Source organism: Denticeps clupeoides, chromosome 7 (genome assembly GCF_900700375.1).
Source record: "Denticeps clupeoides chromosome 7, fDenClu1.1, whole genome shotgun sequence".
Classification (NCBI taxonomy): domain Eukaryota; kingdom Metazoa; phylum Chordata; class Actinopteri; order Clupeiformes; family Denticipitidae; genus Denticeps; species Denticeps clupeoides.
Genome location: NC_041713.1, coordinates 16,384,961 through 16,405,762, shown reverse-complemented (window position 1 = coordinate 16,405,762; position 20,802 = coordinate 16,384,961). Strand labels below are relative to the sequence as shown.

The window sequence follows — 20,802 nt, the reverse complement described above, 5'->3', positions numbered from 1 at the left end:
GTTGTCCTTCTCCCTGGCTTTCACGTTTGTTATTGAGACCACCTGAACCAGGGTGTGAAGGACTTTGAAACCACCTGGGTACAGTTGAAAGACCTGCATTGTAAATGGGTGATAGGTTATGTCTCTCTGTCATGGCCAACGCACCTCCAGCCCGCTAGAGGGCGCCTCACCAGCCTGGGAGACGACGACCCGGAAGAGGAAATGGAAACGAGCAGTGGCAAGTATAAAAGTGAGGTAACCCCAAGGAGACACACCCACTCTTTGTATGAGATTACTCGCCAGAGACGCTAGCTCTCTCACCCACAGCCAAGATAATTGTGATTCATGAAATACGATCTTCGCCTGCCCACGAGAATTGCCTGATCCCCTGGAAACCACGAAAGGATCCCGACCGGAACTTCCTGGCTTCCTCGCCCAGTGTCCTCTACCGGTACGACGGCTTATGCCCACGCCCATAGTATGTCTGCAAGTGCGTCATCGAATTCCCCCTGTGACACTCTCTGTTTAATGAGGGTCGTTCAATCTTGCAGTAAACTGCTTCTCTCACACCTCATTTGAACCACTCAGCTTCCGAAAACTCCCCAGTTTTACAATGATTTCTGTACAAAATGCTTTCTTTTATTAATTCACTCCCACAAACTCTCACTTGATAACGTTCACATGACCAGGAGAACACGGTATTGAAGCTGATGGGCGATAGCGGTCATTTGCTCAGTCATTGTGTTGTTCTCCAGAACTTCAAAACACAGTAGGCTCGATCCTCGTCTTGTCCTTCACCTCCTTCACCGGTGGGGGTTGCAGCTTCGGTTGACTCGCACTCGCAGAATAAACTAGTGGAGATTTATTCACGTTTCTCATCTCCTCCCACACAAACTCTTTCTATTTTGTCTACCTGCGCTGTGTGTGATACAAACTGCAGTCACAATCACCTCATTGGCTGTTTATAAAGCTCCTCCCCACTACATCCTGATTGGTTCCTTATTTGAGACCCTCCAGTGTCTCATCTCCTCACTTCAAGCTGCTCATCTCTCAGCTGCATCTTAAGAAGGTCTCACACCACACGCTGCAACATGCTGGGGATCCTCTGCACCTTCATCACTGCTGTGGCATGTAAGGTGATCAGTGTATTTTTTGTTTCATTATTTTTTGCACAGATCTACATGTTATAAAACATATTTTGTCACTGATTTACTGTTTTTTTTCTTAAACAGAAGTAGCCTAAAATCAAGACTTGCTGTGTTAAATAATTTAAACATGTATACATTACATGTAATAGTATATGAATAGAGTCCCTTCCACAAAAATACCACTTGTTTTGTATATTGGGATTTATTTTAATCTTTCCATCTTTTTTCCCCCATCTGACAGATTGTTTCACATTTGGCACAAGAATAGCTTGGTAAGGTAAAAAAAAATCGCCTCATAATAACAGTGATTGGTGGCATGAGGTCAGATATTATATATATTGTATTCAATCATGGAAGCATGAAAGCTGATGACATTCTGCATCCTGCCATCAGTTTGTGATCTTGTGATACCTTTTATCAAGACCTGAGGATCTGATATCACATTTAGTTAGTTGTCAGGCTGCCAACAATATGCTTCTTTGGGTCAACAGTTACAATTACAGGAAATTATCCTAAATGTTAAGTTAATAAACAGTTGGCTGTCAGAATCATACCTGGTTAGGCTCCATATTAACATTACATGAATGGAATATCTCTGTTGATAGCCTTGTATGGACCTAAGCAATTTTTTAGTTGTTAAAAAAATGCGTAAACATGACTTCTCACCACTAACATATAAGGCTTCGTTTTAAAATGCTGTGAGGAGAAATGTTTCACTCGCAATACTGATGAATCCAAGAAGCTTCCTGAAACCAAACAATTCCCACCACACACATTACAATGAACAGCACTTTACTACAATTCACATTGGATTAAAATCCTCTTCTCACCTCTCTCCACCGGCTCCCGGTAGCCACTCGCATTGAGTTCAAATCCTTGATGCTGCCTATAGGGCTGTAAATGGAAGTGCACCCTCTTATACACTACTAGCTAGCTCCACTCCTGCACGCCCTCTCAGATCTGCAAATGAAATGATACTGAAAATTCCCTCTACACGGGGTCTCCGATCCCAATCGACTCTGTTCTCCTTTGTTGTCCCTGGCTGGTGGAACAACTTGCCCTGCTCCATTCGACTAGCCGAGACCACCACCACCTTTAAGAAGCAGTTGAGAACTCACTTGTTCAAAAAGTATTTCAGACGAGTCAAACACTAACACATGCACATGAACACACACTGCACAAAATATATATTTCGTCTAGCACTTAACAATTTCCTACCATGTTCTTTTTCTGACAAATTAGGCCTTATCAGGACTCTTAGTTTTTTAAACTCAAAATCAATAGAAACCGAACGAGAATTGGTTTCTATTGCAGGCCTTCCCAATTCTTTCACTACTAATACCTGGCCATTTTAAAGAAGTGGAACAAGTTTGCGATAATAAAAGAGAACGCTGATGTCATCGTGTTATAGATTTTAAAAAAGGATGAAGCAGCAAATGACAACAAATTTCAGCCCTGTGACTCTTAAAAAGCTCTCAACCACTCACATACTTCATGTCTTACAACAGCATGGCTTCTTAATAGACGAGTCCGTGTGCTGAACTGGCCTGCCTGCAGTCCAGACCTTTCGCTGAATGAAACGTTTGGTGCGTGGTGAAATGAAGGATAAGACCCAGCACTGCCGAGCCACTGCAATCCTACATCTGGCAAGAATGAGACAAGATTCCTTTTTCCAGCAAACTCCATATGACCGGTTTCCTCAGTTCACACATGTGTACAGGCTGTGGTGGTGAACAAGGCTCTGTCACAACACATTATGTAATACTCCAACTACTCCACTAGTTGTCTGGAGTTTTGTCTGTTTCCCCTTATGTTTTGCATGGTTTGCGCCAGATTCACTGGTTTCTTGCATTCATTTATCTTTCAATGTTCTATGTATCATTCAAAATTTCTTACAATCTTCTCTTTTCAGGACGCTTGAAACCTTGATTCTATGTGACAGTAAGGAGAAGTCTGAATGTTAGTAGATTAGTTTCAGTTTAATACAGGCTTAAAGTTGAATCAAAACCCATTTGATGTAAAGTAATGATGTGTGTGTAGGATACTCACACTCCACTGCTCTTTCTCCCATCCAGGATACACCTGCTGTTCTCTGGTCAGTATTTATAGCTTCATGTAAATGTGGAGCTTCACATATTTGCTTTCAATTCTTACAGGGACTGAATGTTGTCTATATCTGTGTGATTCAGTGAGATTTTTATAATTTATTAGTGCTCAGCAGTTTAAATCATGATCAGTGATTGGCTGTTTCAAAAGCCCCGCCCTCTTCACACCCAGACTGACTCCTTATTTGAGACCCTGCAGTGTCTCCTGTCCTCACTCCAAGCTGCTCAGCTGGAACTTAAGAGGGACTCCACCACACACTGCGACATGCTGGGGATCCTCTGCACCCTCATCACTGCTCTGGCAGGTAAGGGACGACTGGACATGGTTTTATATTGAATGTGTGAGATCTGCCTGTTATACGCTTCGTCTTGTTCTTTCCCAGGTATCAGTGGTGTTACTGTGGTGACACAGAGTCCTCCTGATCTCACCAAGAGTAAAGGACAGACCGTCACTATGGACTGTAATCTGGGGACAGTAACTGGTTCATCTGCTCGGTGGTATAAACAAGTTCCTGGAGGAATTCCTCAGTTTGTGCTTTTCTTTCACCACTCTCATAGCGCTCCAACTTATGGTTCTGGTTTCTCATCTCCTAAATTCACCTCTAAACACACATCAAAGTCAGATTACAGTCTGATAATTAATGATGTGGAGGTGGGAGACTCTGCTGTGTATTACTGTAATACATGGGACGACTCTGCTAAGGAGTACGTATCACAGTGATTGACACCATGACAAAAACCTCCTCACTGCTCACATTCACTTCTGCTTTCAGAAGACAAGAGAAGATGCAGAAACCTTCAACGTGTAGACAGTGTGTACATTAGGTACTGAGAGATACAAGGTCACTTTATTTAATGTTATTAAAGGCATAATATAAGCCATTCAAAGAAGACACACAAAGTAATTAATTTAATAGAATCTTTCTTAGTCAGACTATCTCAGTGGTGGCCTAGCAGTTAAGGAAGCGGCCCCGTAATCAGAAGGTTGCCGGTTCAAATCCTGATCCGTCAAGGTGACACTGACGTGCCACATTTTGTTGTGTCTATATAAAGGGCGGAACCCCTTTGTGATTGACAGCAAGCTGGTTATATAACCCATTTGGGATGGTACAAAATCATTCTTTGAATAAAAAAATAATAAAAACAATATTATAGCGTTCTTGACTTTGCTCCTTGTGTCAGCATTATAAAGTTAAAATATTAACATAATTAAAGTATCTAGTGGAAGGGGAAACTAGCAGGCTAGCAAGCTGTACATAATGGTAGATGGTGTTAATATTGTTAAACTGCATTTGGCAAAGTCATTTAGAAAATTTCCTCACAAGGAGAGACTCAGAATTAAACAACAGGGCAGACCGACACCCAAGATTCATTTTGTACAAAAATCACGGAATGACAAGGTCCTGGTTTGACAAGGTGATCTGGCTGACTGGAAACGTGGGGTTTGTGGATCTGGGTATTTTTGGCAGGGCATAAAAAGGCAAGAAAACTACAAAGAACATGGTGACTGGACTTGTTGTACGAGCCAATTATTGTTTAATGCATTTGGGTTGATAATTACATTAAAAGGGGGCAAAGTTATAAAAATTTGTAGGAATACATAATGATTGTATTGGTTGAATTGCATGATTTAGTTAATATGTGTTACTGTATATTTATTAATTTATTTCATTATTTTTGAGCTTCCGGTAGACAGTAACACGTCACTTGTAATTAGTTCACTACAAACTAGAGACGTTGGTTTTTTATCGAGTTGCCAGAGTGATTTACATTGTGTTCATTCAAGTAAACATTTTTTATACAAAAGATCTGGACTCGCTTGCATTTCAAACACTTCAAAAAGTGGCGCAGGAGAACAAAACTGAGCGCCACTACACTTGTTATGGATCCTTGACAACGTTTCCATTCCAGAGGGCTTTCTCAAGTCGGACTGACTGGTCATAGAAGCAGGTTTATAAACCCTGTGGAGCCCTGAAGGTGGTAGTTGGTGGTCATCTGTGGGTTGTCCTTCTCCTTGGCTGTCACATCGGCGAGCTGATGGGGGAAGGAAGCGCAGAGGCGGGACATAATATAAACAAGGATTTATTAATAAACACAAAGAAACAGGGCATGATGGCCAAAAACTGTAACCGCCTGGGTACAGTTGAAAGAACCGCATTGTAAATGGTTGATAGGTTATGTCTCTCTGTTTAATGAGGGTTGTTTAATCTTGCAGTAAACTGCTTCTCTCACACCTTGTTTGAACAACTCAGCTTTAGAAAACCTTCTGTACAAAATGCTTTCTTTTGTTAATTCACTCCGAAAAACTCTCACTTGATAACGTTCACATGACCAGGAGAACACGGTATTGAAGCTGATGGGCGATAGCTGTCATTTGCTCAGTCATTGTGTTGTTCTCCAGAACTTCAAAACCCAGAAGGCTCGATCCTCGTCTTGTCCTTCACCCGTGGGTGTTGCAGCTTTGGCTGACTCATGCTCGTAGAATAAACTGGTGGAGATTTACTCACGTTTCTCATCTCCTCCCACACAAGCTCTTTCTATTTTGTCTACCTGCGCTGTGTGTGATACAAACTGCAGGAACAAATCATACTCACCTCATTGGCTGTTTGTAAAGCTCCTCCCCACTACATCCTGGTTCCTTATTTGAGACCCTGCAGTGTCTCATCTCCTCACTCCAAGCTACTCATCTCTCAGCTGCATCTTAAGAGGGACTCACACCACACGCTGCAACATGCTGGGGATCCTCTGCACCCTCATCACTGCTCTGACATGTATGGAGATCAGTGTATTTTTTATTTCATTACTTTTTTGTACAGATCTACATGTTATAAAACATATTTTGTTCTTTTTAGAAACAGAAGTAGCCTAAATTCAAGATTTGCTGTGTTAAATCATTTAAACATGTATACATTACATGTAATAATACATGAATAGAGTCCCTTCCACAAAAATATAACATGTTCTGTATGTTGGGATTCATTTTAATGTTTAGGTCTTGCTTTAACCCACAGACGTCAGCGGTCAGAAAGTTTTAACTCAGGAACCAGAAGCTTCTTTGAAAATTGGTGTTGATGCAAAATTTCACTGCAACATTGTAAAACATGAGGCCAATTATGTTTTTTGGTATAAGCAGGTTCCAGGTGAAGCTCCTCAGTTTGTGTTGAATGTACACATTCTACCGAGGAACCATCGAGAGCATCCTGTCTAGCTGCATCACTGTGTGGTTTGGAGCCTGCAATGCGAAGGAGTTTTCATGTGAAGTGTCTGCTGCTGGGACAAGTGCCTCTAAGAAGATGAAGAAATCTGACTGCAGCACCTAATTTCACCGTTTTATTCTCTCATTTGCTGCTGCTGCAGTAAAGTTTTGTTGATTTGCTCTTGTCTCCTGTTGAATTTTTGTTGCTGTTCGTGTTCTGTTGAACATGTTGCTTTGTTTCAATTAAAGTCTTTTGATCAAAAACCCCACAGATGGTTTTTATACTCAAGTCTAATGATCAGGAGTTTTGCTGCCTCACAGTGGTTGAAAGACGTCCTAAATAAAACCACCAAAATGTTCAGCAGGTTCATACACAACTAGAGGATCAGTCAAGCATTTTGAAAAATATATATTTAAATTCAGATATTTAAATTCAAATAATATTGATCTCTTGAAGAGTCACAACACATTAAACATTCAATGGGCCGCCAATGTCACACCTTCCAGTCCATTTATCTTATAGGAGTTAAATGAAAATAAAAGTAAATAAATATTAAAAAACAAGTAGATATTAGTATTGGAATCATTAATTGTCTTTTAAAACAAGTATCCTATAATGAAATGAAAATGTAATGATGACACACACTCCACTGCTCTTTCTCACATCCAGGATACACCTGCTGTTCTCTGGTCAGTATTTATAACTCCATGTAAATTTGCAGCTTCATTTATCTGCTCTCAGTTATGACAGGAACAAACGTATGACTGTACGACTGGTGCAGCTGGTGGATGTTGGTCTGTGTCTGACTGGGATTAACTGGTCTCTTAAATGTCCTCAATGCAAAAGCCACGCCCTCTTAACGCACTTACTCCTTATTTGAGACCCTGCAGTGTCTCCTCAGCTCACTGCTCATCTCTCAGCTTGATCTTAAGAGGGACTCACACCACACACTGCGACATGCTGGGGATACTCTGCACCCTCATCACTGCTCTGGCAGGTAAGGGACGACTGGACATGGTTTTATATTGAATGTGTGTGATCTGCCTGTTATACGCTTCGTCTTGATCTTTCCCAGGTATCAGTGGTGTTACTGTGGTGACACAGAATCCTCCTGATCTCACCAAGAGTAAAGGACAGACCGTCACTATGGACTGTAATCTGGGGACAGTAACTGATTCAGGTGCTCGGTGGTATAAACAAGTTCCTGGAGGAATTCCTCAGTACATGTTACGTTTTTATTATGACCGGAGCTCTGTTTCTTATGGTTCTGGTTTCTCATCTCCTAAATTCACTTCTAAACACACATCAAAGTCAGATTACAGTCTGATAATTAATGATGTGGAGGTGGGAGACTCTGCTGTGTATTACTGTAAGACATGGGACGACTCTGCTAAAGAGTGGGTATCACAGTGACTGACACCATGACAAAAACCTCCTCACTGCTCACATTCACTTCTGCTTTCAGAAGACAAGAGAAGATGCAGAAACCTTCAACGTGTAGTCAGTGTGTACATTAGGTAGAGAAACAAGGTCACTTTATTAAAGGCATTAAAGGCATAATAGAAGCCATTCAAAGAAAATATTTAATCTTTCTTAAACAGACTATCTCAGTGGTGGCCTAGCGGTTACGGAAGCGGCCCCATAATCAGAAGGTTGCCAAGCTGCTACTGAGGTGCCACTGATCAAAGCACCGTCCCCACACACTGCTTCCCGGGCACCTGTCATAGCTGTCCACTGCTTACCAAAGGTGATGTTAAAAGCAGAGGACACATTTTGTTGTGTCACCGTGTGCTGTGCTGCTGTGTATCTCAATGAAAATCACTTCACTCTATCTCTCTATCTGTCCCAAATCTCTTGTCACTTCTAGTGTTGTAGTAAAGACTGCCTAAACCGAGATAAGACATTACTGAGACTGGAGGGGACCCAGATGGAGACAGAGACCGATACACATTAAAGGGAGATCGTTTTAAAGTGATACGAGAAAGATGTTCACAAGTCTTTTATACCATGAACAGAGGTCTCAGGTTAGCTATGAATATGGCCTGAATATGTAATGGTCCGTTGCTTTGAAATAAAGACAATGGACATTTGGCTCTTAAATGGCCACTGACATTCTTAAATAATTTTTTTTCTAGCATATTTGTCAAATTAACATTAGTAAGATACTGCTGGTTCACTGATCTACAGACTTAAGGTGTAGTGTTTGGACACCATAAAGTACCATCAACTGCGCACAAGTTATTTAAAATAATTTACTCTAAATTCATTTACATATCTAAAAAAGATACACACCTCATGATGGAGAGGACTCAGCTAATTAAGTTTTATTTTCATTTTGGAATGTCATACAATGAAATAATTGCTGCTCTTGCACAGAGACACAGGACTGTAATCAGCCGCACTCATTTTCTGCACATGATGAAAGATGGGCGCTAGCTGTCATTTGCTCAGTCATTGTGTTGTTCTCCAGAACTTCGACGTGGCCTCTTCAAAACCCGGTAAGCTTGATTCTTGTTTTGTCCTTCTGCTCCTTGAAAGATAACAGGCTCAGCCGACAGAAGGATGAAACATTCACGTTATTGACCTCCATCCAGGAACATTTACATGGTCTGGGGAAAGTGCATGGTTATAAGTAGATGTTCATTAAGTGCAGAGAAAATGGCCTTAAAGCAAAATAGAAGTTAGGAATCTGTGGGGTCAGATTTAGAAGTATTAAATAACTGTCCTGAAGCCACAGACCATGGTACAGAAAATTGTTATATCCCAAAGAACCACTGAGGTGCCACTGAACAAAGCACCGTCCCCACACACTGCTCCCCGGGTGCCTGTCATGGATGCCCACTGCTCACCAAGAAGCAGGGTTAAATGCAGAGGAAACATTTCGTTGTTTCACTGTGTGCTGTGCAGTGTTTCACAATGTTGGACTCATTTCAATGTATAGGTCATTGTCTTATTGGAAGACCCATTGATGACCTATGACTAGACTATGAAAAGATATTGGCATATTCTCCTTCATTATGTCAGCATAACTCCATGCACCCGGACAGCTTTCTGTGCCTGAAGCTGCAAAATATTTATGTTGACATTTTGAGGGAGAATATGCAAAAATCTGATCATAGTCTAGTCATAGGTCATGGATTCATTTCACAGTTTTGCACCGCAGTTAAAAGAAATACATTTGATAAGGTGGGAATATTATGTTTCAATTTACATTCAATGCCAAATCGTGTTTGATCAACTTAATAAAATAATTTCTTTCATAAAAAAACAAGCTGACTGTCAGGATTGCCTGCAGCTGGGCTCCACACCGGAATGCAATCCTGACGCCCCATAAATGCCGGAAGTTTCCGCCCGTTCGGGGTCGCTGGCATTTTCGTGGACTCTGCACAACTTGACCTGGTTTTGTTTCATGTGTTTTGAGTTCTGGCAATCGCCACACGCCTACGGGTTAGTTTCAGTTCTTTATTTAAGTTAAATCGTTTTCGGCCACCGCGCCAGTCTTTATTTGTGTTTCTTTATTGTTTATTTGTTAATAAAAACCCCGTTCCCAACATGTCAGACCTCTGCGCTTCCTTCCCCCGTAAGTCCGTAGTCGTGACAGAATGCCAGCGACCCACCCAAAAGCGCAGAGGTGGAAAGCAGAGGAGAAGAAACGCCGCGAAGGACGCAGCCCGGCGCGGCGAACGCGGCCGCCAGGGGAGAGACGCGCCGCCCGTTCTGGTGGAGCGTTTTCTCCCCGAGAAGCCGTGGTACGCGGCGCCGCGTGATGACGTCACCCCCGGGAAACTCCGCGAAACCCGGAAGCGGCAACGTCGGCGGGTGAGTGGGCGGAGCGAGGACGTTGGCGTCGGCAGCAGCGAGGAAGTGACGTGGGCAGCGAGCGCAGAAGATGCGACCCCCACGATCTTCGCCATGTCGAGCCAAGAACTCTGCGCTCTGCTGGCAAGGCTCCCCGTGGACGACACGGACGACGATGAGAGCACGGGAGACGAGAGTTGGGCTCCGCCCATCGCGCCAGTCTGCGATCGTCGCAAGGTCCGTGGGGACCCACGTCACTTCCAGGGGGGTGAGAAGCGGCAACAACAACGGCGGCGTTCCTCCAGCGAGGAGGTGGGCAGCCTCCAGCCCGAATGGCCAGAGTACTGCCCATGGGAGCTTATCGCGCCATGGGTCCAGGATGTCCGCAGGGTGGACGACCCTTGGAGTCACCGGTGGGAGGACACGGATGACGAAAGCGATGATGACGTGGATTTTCGGTGGGCGGTCGGTGCCGGGATGGCTCCGCCCAGCGTGCGCGTCCGAGATCATCGCGGCGTCCGTGATGACCCATGTGACTTCCGGGGGTACGAGGTTGACACGGACGACGACCAGGATGACGCCGTTTGGGCAGTCGGTGCCGGGATGGCTCCGCCCATCGCGCCCATCCAGGAGCGTCACGAGGTCCGTGGAGACCCACGTCCCTCCCAGCAGTGTGAGGAAAGCTGGTGGAAGAGGGCGACGGGAGGTCGCCAGCCAGCAACTGCGCTGCCGGGACTGCCTCGCAGGGAATCCTCCATTCCTGCTCCAGTCGCCGACCCGCCTTCCCTCTGCCCGGACGTTCCCCAGCAAAATGGCAGCGCAGCACCAGCGTCCACACCTGCTGGAGAAGACGTCCACCCCCCTCCACACCACACACCTACCACCATCTCCAGCGACGTGCCCAGCCCCGTGTGGGACCGCCCAATTGTCCCGGGACCCTTCAGTGGGGCAGCAGACACAGACGAGATCACTACCATCCTCACGTGTCTGACTGGATCAGCATGGGGCTGGAGCACAACCCTCTGGCAGCAGGGAGAGACAGACAGGAGTTTTCGGGACTTCCAACAGAGACTGAGGGCGGAGTTTGATCGGCCTGAGCCAGGGATCGAACTCTGCCCCTCCACCACATCCAGTGCCAGTCAGGATCCGGGGCAAGAAGACCCAGCACTGGTGGGCGACGAGAAGGTCGCTCCTCCCGAGATCCTGGCTGTGCCCCCTGAGGAGGTCCTGGAGAGCCCAGAGAGGGAGCCAGACGACCCTCTCTTCTGTCTGTCTCTGTCTGTGTGTGTCTGTGTGGCATATGTGTCCGTATGTCGCCCCCACTTCCCCTCTTTGTGTCCACCAGATGGCGACCCAGCCGCGGAGCCGAACCCCAGGGAGGAGGTTCCTGACCCGAATGTGCTGGTCCAAGGCGAGGTGGACAAGCCCCAAGGTACCCCTAAGTCCAGCCGGGGGGGGGTGCTCCCCCAAAGAATTTTTTGGGGGGGTGCAGTTCGGGTTGGGGACTCCTCCTGAGGGGAGGGGAGGTGGGGAAGCGATGGAGCTGGGTCCTCCGGTAGCCAGTGAGGAGGGCGGGCCAGGCATGGGCCTGCGTCTGCCTCCAGAGGGGTGGAGCGCCATAGAGCCCCTGGGTAGGCATGAGGACCCAGCTGGGACAGGCAGGAAGAGGGCCTGCTTGTCCCAACGGACGCAGAAGGGGGCTAGCCGGATGGTCTGGCAATGCCCCCCCCTTGGCACCAGGGCCGTGCAGCGAGAGGGGCTGCATAGTCCCAGAGGCACCAGCCTGGGGTGCCTGGAACAGTCGCCGGAGGCTCTGGGACAATCTCCCTGCGCGGTGCAGGGGGTGACACAAGACGTGTCAGAGGGGACATGTGGAGACAGGGCCCACACGTACCCAGATGGATCGGCCCTGATTATTGTGTGCAGGTACGGGAGTCCGGGGCCGCCATGCGGGACCACGCGGGGAGCCAGGCCGAGGGTCCGGGGCCGCCAAGCGGGACCACGCCGGGGAGCCAGGCCGAGGGTCCGGGGCCGCCAAGCGGGACCACGCCGGGGAGCCAGCCCGAGGCACCGGGGCCGCACGCCTGACCACGCCGGGGAGCCAGCCCGAGGCACCGGGGCCGGCCACGCCTGACCACGCCGGGGAGCCAGCCCGAGGCACCGGGGCCGCCACGCTGACCACGCCGGGGAGCCAGCCCGAGGGGACCGGGGCCGCCACGCCTGACCACGGGAGACAGCCCGAGGGACCGGGGCCGCCACGCCTGACCACGCCGGGAGCCAGCCCGAGGGACCGGGGCCGCCACGCCTGACCACGCCGGGGAGCCAGCCCGAGGGACCGGGGCCGCCACGCCTGACCACGCCGGGGAGCCAGCCACGAGGGACCGGGGCCGCCACGCCTGACCACGCCGGGAGCCAGCCCGAGGGACCGGGTCCTCCAAGGGGAGGATACAGCAGGGCAGGAGCCCTGTGGTTGCCGCCGTCCGCCCCGCCGCCTCCACTGATGGTACTGTTGGGGCTCCGAGGACGTAGCCCTTGGAGGGGGGGCTCTGTCAGGATTGCCTGCAGCTGGGCTCCACACCGGAATGCAATCCTGACGCCCCATAAATGCCGGAAGTTTCCGCCCGTTCGGGGTCGCTGGCATTTTCGTGGACTCTGCACGAACTTGACCTGGTTTTGTTTCATGTGTTTTGAGTTCTGGCAATCGCCACACGCCTACGGGTTAGTTTCAGTTCTTTATTTAAGTTAAATCGTTTTCGGCCACCGCGCCAGTCTTTATTTGTGTTTCTTTATTGTTTATTTGTTAATAAAAACCCCTTCCCAACATGTCAGACCTCTGCGCTTCCTTCCCCCGTAAGTCCGTAGTCGTGACACTGACATAACGTAATATGCGTGGTTTAAAATAATGCAAAAAAATTTGGACAGCTTAAATCAAATGAATCATGTAGAACCAATGTCTATTATTCAATTAAGTAAATACAATTTTTTTTTCTCAGTGTAGACACTGTGAATCGTTTGGAGATGGCAGTATAGCCTTCGCCTTTAGTATGAGCCTCTACTATTCAGGGGCCTTGTGAAGAGAAGTGAATCAGCAAATACGGAGAATTACAAGGAAATTACAGAAAGAAGAATTCCATGACTCCATGACTCTGTCTTGGTCTAAATAGCATTAGTAAAAGTTTGATCATATCAAGTTTCATCAATGTTGCAAACACTGGGAAGAAGTTTAGGAAAATATTTTGTAACTCCTGAGGGTCTGTACATTTTGGCCTCATGACACAGAAGAGCTTTTTTCACAGCAGATAACTGAGCAGATATCGGATAATCTGAGCGTCTCTGGGTGTGAGTGGATCAGTGGGCATGTTTGGAAGCATGTTTTAAGTATACTCTGACTCAAATCGAGTTCAGTTTTATGCAGATTTGCAGGTTAAGTTGTAAGACAAACTGCTGCACTCTGTGTTGTTTTGGGATGGTACAAAATCATTCTTGGAATAAAAAAATAAAATAAAAACAATATTATAGCGTTCTTGACTGAGTCAGCATTATAAAGTTAAATCATTAACATAATTAAAGTATCTAGTGGAAGGGGAAACTAGCAGGCTAGCAAGCTGTACATAATGGTAGACGAAGTTAATTTTGTTAACCTGCATTTGGCAAAGTCATTTAGAAAATTTCCTCACAAGGAGAGAATTAAACAGCAGGGCAGACCAACACCCAAGGTTCTGGTTTGACAAGGATCTGGCTGACAGGAAATGTGGGGTTTAAGGGTATCTGGGTATTTTTGGCAGGGCATATAAAAGGCATGAAAACTACAAAGAACATGGCGACTGAATTTGTTGTACGAGCCAATTATTGATTAATGCATTTGGGGTGATAAATGCATTAAAAGGGGGATCATTTGTGGGAATACATAATGATTGTATTTGTTGAATTGCATGATTTATGTGTTGCTGTATTTTTTATTATTTTTGAGCTTCCGGTAGACAGTAACACGTCACTTGTAATAGTTTAGTGGAAGCTTGAGACGTTGGAAGCAACACAGTTAACACAGTTAAGTAACACGAGTTGCCAGAGTGATTTACTTTGTGTTCATTCAAGTAAACAACATTTATTTCTTATATAGCCCAAAAACAAATACAGTATGTCTCAATGGGCTTTGACAAGCCCTACAGTTGACACCCCCACACTTGACCCTTCTGCACACAAGGAAAACTCCACACAAAAAACTCTAGGAGAGAGAAAAAAAAGAAAGGAAGAAACCTGGGGAAGGCAACCCCCCAGGGTAGAGTGAGCCTGCAAATGGTGTCAGTGCAGGGTTGGTTATGATTTGTAAAATAGGAAAGAAAGATCAAAAACATAATAATAAGTCCTAAAGTTGTAGGGTTGGAGAAATCCAGAATGTAGTCCACTGTCATGGTCTAGATTACGTGTCCATAATGATTCTACAAACCACTTGAAGATCCCTGAAGCTGTAGCTGTAACGGTGGTGGTGGCTGTGAGGACCCTTTGGTTTGTTTCATGCTATGTCCTCGTTTAGCAGTTGTCAGGAACCAGGATTTATTTGCTGGTCTCTTCACTGGGGTCTGCCATTAGTCTGGGTGCTTGATTCCGTGTCTCGGAAAAAAACAAACAGAAGCAGCGGCAGACGGTTGCACTGTACGACCGATACTAAAATATGTGGTTATAGTGGTATATTGGTGCTACAGTGGCCCGGTACCCTAACTAGGACAGCCTAACTAGGGTTAATTTAACTTTGTCTGTGTCTAACAGGGGGACTCTGTGATAAACTGGACTTTATAATTGACACTGTGTCAAAGTGAAGTGAAATGAGTGTCTAGGACTTTAACAAAAAGCCAGAGAAAACAGATAGGTTTTGAGATTGGATTTAAATACTGAGACTGTGTCTGAGTCCCGGACACTGACAGGCAAGCCGTTCCACAACTGCAGAGCTCTATATGAGAAGAATCTGCTGTGACCTTCTGTACTTTTGGTACCAGTATTGACCCCGCACCCATTGATCGAAGGGGGCATGGCGGGTCGTAAAGAACTAAAAGTTTCACTCTGGTACTGCAGGGCAATACCATTTAGAGCTTTATAGGTCAAAAGTAGGATTTTGTAGTCAATCCTAAATTTGATGGGTAACCAGTGGGTAACTAGTTCTAGTTAGAACTCTGGCTGCAGCATTCTGAACTAGCTGGAGTTTACTTATGCACCTACTAGAGCATCCAGACAGTAATGCGTTGCAGTAATCTAACCTTGATGTAATAAATGCATGGACCAACTTTTCTGCATCATGCATTGAAATTATATTTCTTATTTTCGCAATATTTCTAAGGTGAAAGAATGCTATCCTAGTGACATTATCTACGTGTGAATTGAATGAGAGACCTGCATCAATGATGACACCTAGATCCTTTACTTCAATACTTGGTGAAATGGAAAGGCTATCCAGGGTTATGGTGTAGTCAGCCAGATTATGTCTGGCTGCTTGAGGCCCAAGTACAAGAGCTTCTGTCTTGTCAGGGTTTAACAGGAGAAAGTTGGCGAGCATCCACTGTCTAATGTCCTTCAGACAATTCTCTATTCTGTTCAGCTGCTGCCTCTGATCTGGCATTGCTGATAGATACAACTGTGTGTCATCAGCGTAGCAATGAAAGCTAATACCGTGTTTGCGGATGACGTCACCTAAAGATAACATGTATAGAGAAAAAAGTAACGGACCTAGAACAGAACCTTGTGGAACACCAAACTCTACTTTACTATGTGAAAACGAAACACCTTTGATGTCCACAAACTGATACCGATTGGTCAGATATGATCTGAACCATTCAAGGGCTGTTCCCTTAATCCCAATAACATTCTCTAACCTGTCAAGGAGAATAGCGTGTTCGATAGTGTCAAACGCTGCACTCAGATCAAACAGGACAAGCAGCGAGATGCGTACCTGATCAGAGGCCAACAGCAGGTCACTTAAACCAACAGCAGGCCACTTTAACCAGCACTGTCTCAGTGCTATGATGAGGTCGAAATCCCGATTGATATACTTCTTGGATATTGTTGCTGTCTAGGTATGCGCTCAGCTGCTGGGTTACGACTTTAAGATTTTGGATATAAACGGAAGGTTGGATATCGGTCTATAATTTGAAAGCTGACTGCGATCAAGATCAGGCTTTTTGTCTAATGACTGCTACCTTGAACGAACTTGGTACGTGGCCGGTGCTAAGCAACAAGTTAACAATTCTGAGGATAGAATTTATAATATCGGGTGCTATTTGTTGGAACCTTCTTGGAATCGGATCCAAAGCGCAAGTACATTGATTTGATGATGAGATTAGTTTGATTAATTCATGCTCTTTAATAAGGTTGAAGCATTCTAATCGGTGGTCGGATATTTGAAGATTATTTTCCATAGAAATATCGGTGGAGTTATTTTTTGTGTTTTTAATCTTATCTCTATTCGTGACTATTTTAGTATTAAAGAAATTCATAAAATCATCGCTACTATGATGATATTGAGTGGTAGTATCCTTTTCTGTCTTCTTCCTGGTTATCTTGGCTATAGTGTTAAACAGGAATCCGAGATTATTTTAGTTTTTGTCTATTAACGTGGACAGATACGTAGATCGAGCCGCACTAAGAGCCTTCTTATAGTTAAGTAGGCTCTCCTTCCACGCTATTCTGAATACGTTTAATTTACTTCGACGCCATTTACGTTCTAATTTATGGGCGGTCTTTTTAAGTGAGCGCGTGTGATCATTATACCAAGGAATTAAGTTTTTATTTCTTACTATTTTCCTTTTGAGGGGAACGACTTTATCTAATGTACTACGCAGTGTTAATTCTAGACATTTGGTCACTTGGTCGAATTCAACGGGGTCTGACGGTGAGTTTATCAGCGTTGATAAATCTGGTAAGGTATTAATAAACCTCTGCTCTGTACTTGATGTAATTGTCCGTTTGTCTCTATAACGAGGGGGGTTGAGTTTGTTGTGTCTGAGACACAACAAACCGAAGGTATTTAAACCGAAGATCGAGCGTGTGACCACCTTCATGAGCAGGTCCAGTTATATGTTGGTTAACTCCAACTGAGTCTAGTAAAGACAGGAATGTTTTTCTTAGTGAGTCCTCTAATTTATCACAGTGGATGTTAAAGATACAACTAAGTTGGAGACAAAATCTGTAAATTCACTAAGAAACTCGGGGTCTGTAATGATAATCAATGGAATTAACTTATGATTTTTATTTTGTGAGACTACATGGGTTATGTTAGTATGTAGAGTCTCAAAAGAGTTAAATCCATGTCCGGGTTTATGAGTAATACCGAGGTTATCATTATGAATTACTGCGACGCTACCTCCTCTTCCAGTTAAGCGAGGTTGGTGTACATAGCTGTATCCAGGAGGACTAGACTCGTTTAACACTACAAATTCGTTTTGTTTTAACCAAGTTTCGGTCAGGCACAGTGCATCAAACCCCTGGTCTGTAATAATTTCATTGACAATGAGCGTTTTAGGTGTAAGGGATCTAACATTTAATAATACTAAATGTTTTTATCCAAAAGATCTGGACTCGCTCGCATTTCAAACACTTCAAAAAGTGGCACAGGAGAACAAAACTGAGTGCCACTAAACTTGTTATGGATCCTTGACAACATTTCCATTCCAGAGGGCTTTCTCAAGTAGGACTGACTGGTCATAGAAGCAGGTTTATAAACCCTGTGGAGCCCTGAAGGTGGTAGTTGGTGGTCACCTGTGGGTTGTCCCGCTCCCTGGCCTTCTCCCGAAACTGAAAGAACTGCATTGTAAATGGATGATAAGTTACGTCTCTCTGTTTAATGAGGGTCGTTCAATCTTGCAGCTAACTTCTCTCAGCTTTAGAAAACTCACCAGTTTTACAATGATTTCTGTACAAAATGCTTTCTTTTATTAATTCACTTCCACAAACTCTCACTTGATCACGTGCACATAAAAGTAAAGTGTAGTGATTGTCACATGTGATACACAGCAGCACAGCACACAGTGCACACAGTGAAATTTGTCCTCTGCATTTAACCCATCACCCTGAGTGAACAGTGGGCAGCCATGACAGGCACCCAGGGAGCAGTGTGTGGGGGCGGTGCTTTGCTCAGTGGCACCTCAGTGGCAGCTTGGCGGATCAGGAATCGAACCGGCAACCTTCTGATGACATGGTCGCTTCCTTAACCGCTAGGCCACCACTGCCCCACTGCACCACTGCACTGACCAGGAGAACACGGTATTGAAGCTGATGGGTGATAGCTGTCATTTGCTCAGTCATTGTGTTGTTCTCCAGAACTTCAAAACCCAGAAGGCTCGATCCTCGTCTTGTCCTTCACCTCCTTCACCGGTGGGGGTTGCAGCTTTGGTTGACTCATGTTCACAAAATAAACTGGTGGAGATTTATTCACCTCTTTGCGCTGTTCATAATTGGGTTTCTCATCTCCTCCCACACAACCTCTTTCTATTTTGTCTACCAGCGCTGTGTGTGATACAAACTGCAAGAACAAATCACAATCACCTCATTGGCTGTTTGTAAAGCTCCTCCCCACTACATCCTGACTGGTTCCTTATTTGAGACCCTGCAGTGTCTCCTCTCCTCACTCCAAGCTGCTCATCTCTCAGCTTAAGAGGGTCTCACACCACACGCTGCAACATGGTTCCAGGTGAAGCTCCTCAGTTTGTGTTGGTGTTCCATAATTCTCACAGCTCACCTGATCTTTATGGAACTGGCTTTTCATCCAGTCGCTTCACATCTAAACTGTCATCAAGCCTAAACTACCAGTTGATAATCAGTAATGTGGAGGTGGGAGACTCTGCTGTGTATTATTGTGGAACATGGGACAGCTCTGCTAGTGCTGCTGTATCACAGCGATTGACAGCATGACAAAAAACCTCCTGACTGCAGAGCCAGCAGCTCTGTACAGTTCAGCTTCTGCAAGATGTTCATGTGATGCAAGAATCCACCAGTAAATGTTCTGAACAATCAAGTAGAAAAGAGAAATTATGCTTTTAAATTATGAGCTAATGCTCCATCTGGAGATGATCTGATTCCTCCACCATACCAGCCTCCTGCTGTTTTCTTGTTCTACACCTTCATCATCGTCTCTCACTAGTCCTGTATGAAGAAGGATGAGTGTTCAGGAAAATGATGCTTGAGTTGTGATGAGAAGAATTTGAAGAGAAAGTGACTGGCTGGAGGGAACTGGAGGCTTCAGCTTCTTCCTCTCAGTTCTGAACGTGAGGAGGTTTTTGTACGGGTGGAGATATGAAATGAATCACTGTGGTATTCGGCAAAGGAACCAAGCTGTTTGTCACGGGTAAGTCCACTTTCCATCTCATCCCTTTCATTTCAGTTCTCACTTCATGCTGTAAATTCAACTTTTGAACATACTTAATCTGTTATTAAAATCTGAATTAATTCTGAAATGTTTACATATATGAAAAACAGTCAAAAGGCAGAAAAGAGCAGCAATTACTGTTACAGATTAAAACGAATATAAATTTAACCATTACATTATTTAAATAATATTTTTATTAAATTACTGCTTAATTAAATTACTGCTTAAATTTCTGATGGTTTTTACACTTATTGAACTCTGATCACTGAAATGCTTCAACAATAATGAACTTGTTTATTTTAATTTTTATTAAGGTTCCAATTTGTCACAATTTTTAAAAATTGTATATATAATATGATTATTGTCTTTACTCATGGTTAGATTTTAAGTATTAAACTTTTCTTCATGATAACTCTCTGTGGAGAAAAATGCTGTTAAATCTTGTTTCTGAGCTCGTTTCTCTCTTTGTTCAGACTCCACACTTCCTGCTCCTGCTGTGACTCTGTTCCCTCCATCCAGTGAGGATCTCCAGACACTCCAAGTCACTCTGGTGTGTTTGGTTCAGGACGTGTCCATGGGCTTCGCTGATGTCCGCTGGACCGTCGGTGGGAGTCCAGTCACCAGTGGGGTCTTCACTGGTCCTGCTGAGCAGCAGCCCAACAAAAAGTTCAGAATGAGCAGCTATTTGACCACACAGACGTCCGAGTGGAGCAGCGACAAGGAGTTTTCATGTGAAGTGTCTGCTGCTGGGACAAGTGCCTCTAAGAAGATGAAGAAATCTGACTGCAGCGCCTAATTTCACCGTTTTATTCTCTCAGTTGCTGCTGCTGCAGTAAAGTTTTGTTGATTTGCTCTTGTCTCCTATTGAATGTTTCTTGCTTTGTTTCAATTAAAGTCTTTTGATCAAAAACCCCACAGATGGTTTTTATACTCAAGTCTAATGATCAGGAGTTTTGCTGCCTCACAGTGGTTGAAAGACGTCCTAAATAAAACCATCAAAATGTTCAGCAGGTTCATATACAACTAGAGGATCAGCCCAGCATTTTGAAAAATGTCTAAGAGCAGATATTTAAATTCAAATAATATTGATCTCTTGAAGAGTCACAATTGAACACATTAAATATTCAATGGGCCTCCAATGTCATTCCCTCCAGTCCATTTATCAAAAATAAAAGTAAATGAATATTAAAAACCAGATTTAAAACTAGTATTGGAAGCATTAA

At 44.6% G+C, this 20,802-nt stretch overlaps 1 protein-coding gene across 3 annotated transcripts; it reads left to right on the top strand.

Annotated features, from left to right (window-relative positions):
- Positions 1-2,357: 2,357 nt before the first annotated feature.
- Positions 2,358-20,485, top strand: LOC114793745 (immunoglobulin lambda-1 light chain-like). Of its 3 annotated transcripts, none has more exons than XM_028985880.1 (5): positions 2,358-3,086; positions 3,203-3,537; positions 3,616-3,941; positions 19,525-19,558; positions 20,053-20,485. In XM_028985880.1, exons 2-5 carry the CDS (start codon positions 3,357-3,359, stop codon positions 20,373-20,375), a joined length of 864 nt encoding a protein of 287 aa, XP_028841713.1. In that variant the 5' UTR covers positions 2,358-3,086; positions 3,203-3,356; the 3' UTR covers positions 20,376-20,485. The 3 variants fall into 3 exon arrangements, with proteins under 3 accessions (XP_028841713.1, XP_028841712.1, XP_028841714.1); XM_028985881.1 differs by lacking the exon at positions 2,358-3,086 and having other exon boundaries at positions 3,196-3,222; positions 3,405-3,537; XM_028985879.1 differs by having other exon boundaries at positions 2,358-3,537.
- The last annotated feature ends 317 nt before the right edge of the window (positions 20,486-20,802 follow it).

Excerpts from the sequence above, each read along its gene's own strand:
- LOC114793745 (XM_028985880.1), top strand. The coding sequence starts at position 3,357 with ATGATCAGTGATTGGCTGTTTCAAAAGCCCCGCCCTCTTCACACCCAG. Across the intron at positions 3,538-3,615 it reads CCTCATCACTGCTCTGGCAG|GTATCAGTGGTGTTACTGTG; the intron begins GTAAGGGACGAC and ends GTTCTTTCCCAG. Across the intron at positions 3,942-19,524 it reads ACGACTCTGCTAAGGAGTAC|GTATTCGGCAAAGGAACCAA; the intron begins GTATCACAGTGA and ends TGAATCACTGTG.